The sequence below is a fragment of the Macrosteles quadrilineatus genome, unplaced genomic scaffold (genome assembly GCF_028750875.1).
Source record: "Macrosteles quadrilineatus isolate MER2022 unplaced genomic scaffold, UCM_ALF_1.0 Scaffold_8__2_contigs__length_117827958, whole genome shotgun sequence".
NCBI classification, from domain to species: Eukaryota; Metazoa; Arthropoda; class Insecta; order Hemiptera; family Cicadellidae; genus Macrosteles; species Macrosteles quadrilineatus.
In genome coordinates, this window is record NW_026542601.1 from 115,409,717 (window position 1) to 115,413,926 (window position 4,210).

Sequence of the window (4,210 nt, forward strand, 5' to 3'; positions counted from 1 at the left end):
TTATTAGATTAGAGCTGTACATAAATAAATACAAACCAATCAGGGGTTCGAGCTATATCGAATTGCCTGATGGAATAGGAAAAAAAGAGGCTGTAATAAATGTGAGAAACAACGACCAGAAGTGTTTCTTGTGGTCTGTTTTATCAGCCCTTTATCCTGCTGCAAAGGATCCTCAAAGAGTTACAAAATATAAACAACATGAACACGAATTCGATGAAGCTTTGAAAGATATTGATTTTCCAGTAGCATTGACTGATGTGGTAAAATTTGAAAAACGATCGGGGGTTTCTGTAAATGTGTATGGTTGTGAAAAACAAGAAAATATCAATGATGTGGAATACTTTGAAGATTATCCCGGATGCAACAAGAAAAATGATAAAGAAACTGAAGAAAAGAAATCAAAATACATTACATATCCATTATACATAACTAAAGATGAGAAAGACAGACATGTAAATTTGTTGTACTTAAAAAACGCAGGAGGTAATACTCACTATTGTTGGATAAAAAATTTAAGTCGATTAGTGAGGTCTCAAATCAGCAAAAGAACAAAAACAAAATGGATATGTAATCGCTGCCTCATGCATTTTGGAGAGGAGCGTCTACTACAAACACACAAGGAAAATTGCAACAACCATAATCCTATACGTGTAAAAATGCCAAAAATGATTACTACGGAGAGTGGGGATTTTCCTCCACGGGTTTATTTCCGCAATCATTATAAAAAGATGAGAGTCCCCTTTGTATGCTATGCCGATTTTGAAAGTATCTTAGCACCCATAGCGTCATGCGATCCCGAGTTGTCGGATGATAAGTCGTATACCAAAAAATATCAATCTCACGAAGCCATCAGTTTCTCATTGTATGTTGTATATAGTGAGGGTGATTATAAGGACCCAATTGATTATTTTGGTCCAGATGCTGCAAAGATGTTTGTTGAAAGCATTGAGAATGTATCTAAAGAAGTAGCCACATTATACAGTAGAGACGCTGCCAAACCCATGCGTTTAACAGATGATGATCGTCTAACTATAGCTGGTGCTAGTAGCTGTCATATTTGTTGTATGCGCTTTAACAAAAAAGATGAGAGAGCTCTCGACCACGACCATCTCTCCGGGAGGTTTCGAGGTGTGGCACATAAAGTTTGTAATCTGAATTTCCGCAAACCCAACTTCATACCAATCTTTGTTCACAACTTGAGTAATTACGACACCCACCTGTTTATAAAGATGTTCGGTATAAACAATGAGAACATTCGTGTTGTGCCTAATAATGAAGAAAAATACATATCTTATGAGGTGGTTGTTCCCGGTGGTGTAAATTTACGATTTTTAGATTCGTTCAGATTCATGCCTTCTAGCCTCGATAGTTTGGTTAACAACCTAAACAGAGATCAGTTTCGACACACTTCAAAATATTTCAGTGGGGATAAACTAGAACTGGTGTGCAAAAAAGGAGTGTATCCATACGATTATATGGACTGTATTGAAAAGTTTGATGAGACCGCTTTACCCCCGAAAGAGTCATTTTACAACAGATTAAATAAATCCAACATAGAGGACAGCGACTACGAGCACGCCTGCAAAGTGTGGGAGAGTTTCCAGATTAAAAACCTAAAAGAATACACCGCGCTGTATAACAGAACAGACACGCTGCTCCTTGCGGACGTCATTGAGAACTTTCGTGAAGTTTGTATGAATACCTACAAACTCGATCCGGCTTGGTATTATACCTCTCCGGGCTTAGCGTGGGACGCCATGTTGAAAATCACAGGAGTAAGTCTGGATCAGTTAACAGACTATGAGATGGTGTTAATGATCACCAAAGGAATTCGAGGAGGGGTCTCGCAGTGTTGTCACCGATATGCTAAGGCCAACAACCCATATATGCACGATTACGATCCGGAGAAACCCAACTCCTATCTTTTATACCTGGACCAGAACAATATGTATGGTTTTGCTATGGTGTCGTCGCTATGTTATGGGAATATACGGTGGTTAGAGAAAACAGATAATTTCGACGTACGTGGGGTATCAGACACGTCCTCGACCGGTTATATACTAGAGGTTGATTTGGAGTATCCTAAAGAGCTGCATGACGCGCACAGAGATCTCCCACTAGCACCAGAGCTACGATCGCCTCCGGGTTCGAAAACTAAAAAGCTACTCACCACCTTGTATGAAAAAGAAAAATACGTACTACACTATCGCAACTTGAAATTATACCTCTCGTTGGGGATGAGGCTGAAAAAAATCCATAGAGTTATAATGTTTGACCAAGGACCGTGGTTGAAGTCGTATATAGATCTAAACACAGATATGAGAACCAAGGCGGCCAACGATTTTGAAAAGGATTTCTTTAAACTCATGAACAACTCGGTGTTTGGAAAAACTATGGAGAACATCCGGAACCGCGTGGACATCCGACTCGCCACACAAGACAGACAGGTAGAGAAGTGGGTCGCCCGGCCCAATTTCAAGAGCAGCACCATTTTCACAGAAAACCTGGCCGCTATTCATATGAGCAAAACCACCTGTTATTTCAACAAGCCCATTTATGTCGGAATGAGTGTTTTGGACATATCGAAGACGTTTCTTTACGACTTCCATTATAATGTTTTGAAGAGGAAATACGGCGACAGGGTTAGAGTTGAGTATACAGACACTGATTCTCTTAATGTGGTCATAGAGACCAATGATGTTTATGAAGATGTGAAAAGCATGATTGAGCATTTCGATACCAGCGACTACAAAGAAAATAACCCCTACGACATGCCCCGCGTAAACAAGAAGGTCTTGGGCAAGTGGAAAGACGAGCTCGCCGGTGTGGTGATGAGGGAGTTTGTGGGTCTGAGGTCGAAGATGTACGCATACGAGGACGAAAAGAAAAAAAGCGGAAAGAAGGCCAAAGGTGTGAAGAAATCCATAGTAAAACACGAGCTGACGTTCGACGATTATAAGACTTGTCTGTTTGACAGTGTGGATATTTATAAAACAATGAACTCCATAAGAAGCGAGGGCCACAACCTCTACTCGATAGAGCTGCACAAAAAGTCCCTATCAGCCCACGATGATAAACGCTTCATTCTAGAAAACGGCATTGACACTCTTCCGTGGGGGCATTACAAAGTGCCGATTGAACTAGTCGCAGAGCTGGAAATTCAAGCGGCTGAAAATATAGATTAACATTTTTTTTTCAATTACACTATTCAGTAGTCTCTTTCGGCGGATGCATATCTTTTATGATTGTTCAAAAATGCATCACTGACATTTTGGCGTTTTCCAATCATCTTCCAATCCACTTTATATCTGTGGTTGTGGACAAATTCCTCTGTTAGTTTTTGATATTTGCTCAACACCAGCCAACAGTCGTTGTCGAAATTAATCATCATTTCATCGAGTTCGCTTTCTGAAAATGTGCGAAATCGGAGTAGAGTCGCCCACACCAATCGGTGTTGATACATTCTGATAAAATCAAAAGGCGCGTTTAAGGCATAGTACCTCGAAAGCAGACTCCAATCGACATAGCGATCGAACCTTTTGACAAAATTGTCTGTGAGAACTCCTTTTGGTTCCCTGTGTTCTTTCCAAATCAGTGACGTAAAATTATCCATTCCTATATTAGTAATTCGCATTTCATATATTAATAATTTATTCATGCCGAAAGCAGTTTGTATTTTAAACGTTTGTTGTACACTTTTTTGTGTTGTAAAAAAAAATATGAATCAGAACATTTTAATATAATTCTTATTAATGTCATAAGTGAACCCTGCTTCTGAAATAATTACAACGTAAGCGGTTGTCCCCTGATCGGCTACCGGACTACTTATGGCGTTCGTAAAGTCCAAGTTTATTTGAACATCGTTTCTGTTCGTGTCACTGCTAAACGGATGATGATGAGTGTCCACGACGATCAGTGGGTAATTATTTATAAAGTCCACATCGTTTAGGTACACATCTTCGTCTTTAAACAACACCTGTCGTATGGCGGAGTAGCTTTCGTATACAACGCCATATTGTTTGTCCGTGATGTTCAGGTTCTGCGGCTCTTGTGGATAGCGCAGACCATTTATTTTCACACTGTAGTTTTTTATATTGACACTGTCGAATTTGCTGGGGTCCTTTGTTTGATCGTTCTTGCGATTCGTCTGCAGACCCACGATTACGAATACGGGGTTGGAAACATTCCTGAATATGTTTGATACATCAAA

At 39.9% G+C, this 4,210-nt stretch overlaps 1 protein-coding gene across 1 annotated transcript; it reads left to right on the forward strand.

Annotated features, from left to right (window-relative positions):
- The first annotated feature begins 929 nt into the window (after window positions 1-929).
- LOC129000680 (uncharacterized) lies at window positions 930-3,185 on the forward strand. Its single transcript, XM_054427641.1, has one exon. It carries the CDS (start codon window positions 930-932, stop codon window positions 3,183-3,185), a length of 2,256 nt encoding a protein of 751 aa, XP_054283616.1.
- The last annotated feature ends 1,025 nt before the right edge of the window (window positions 3,186-4,210 follow it).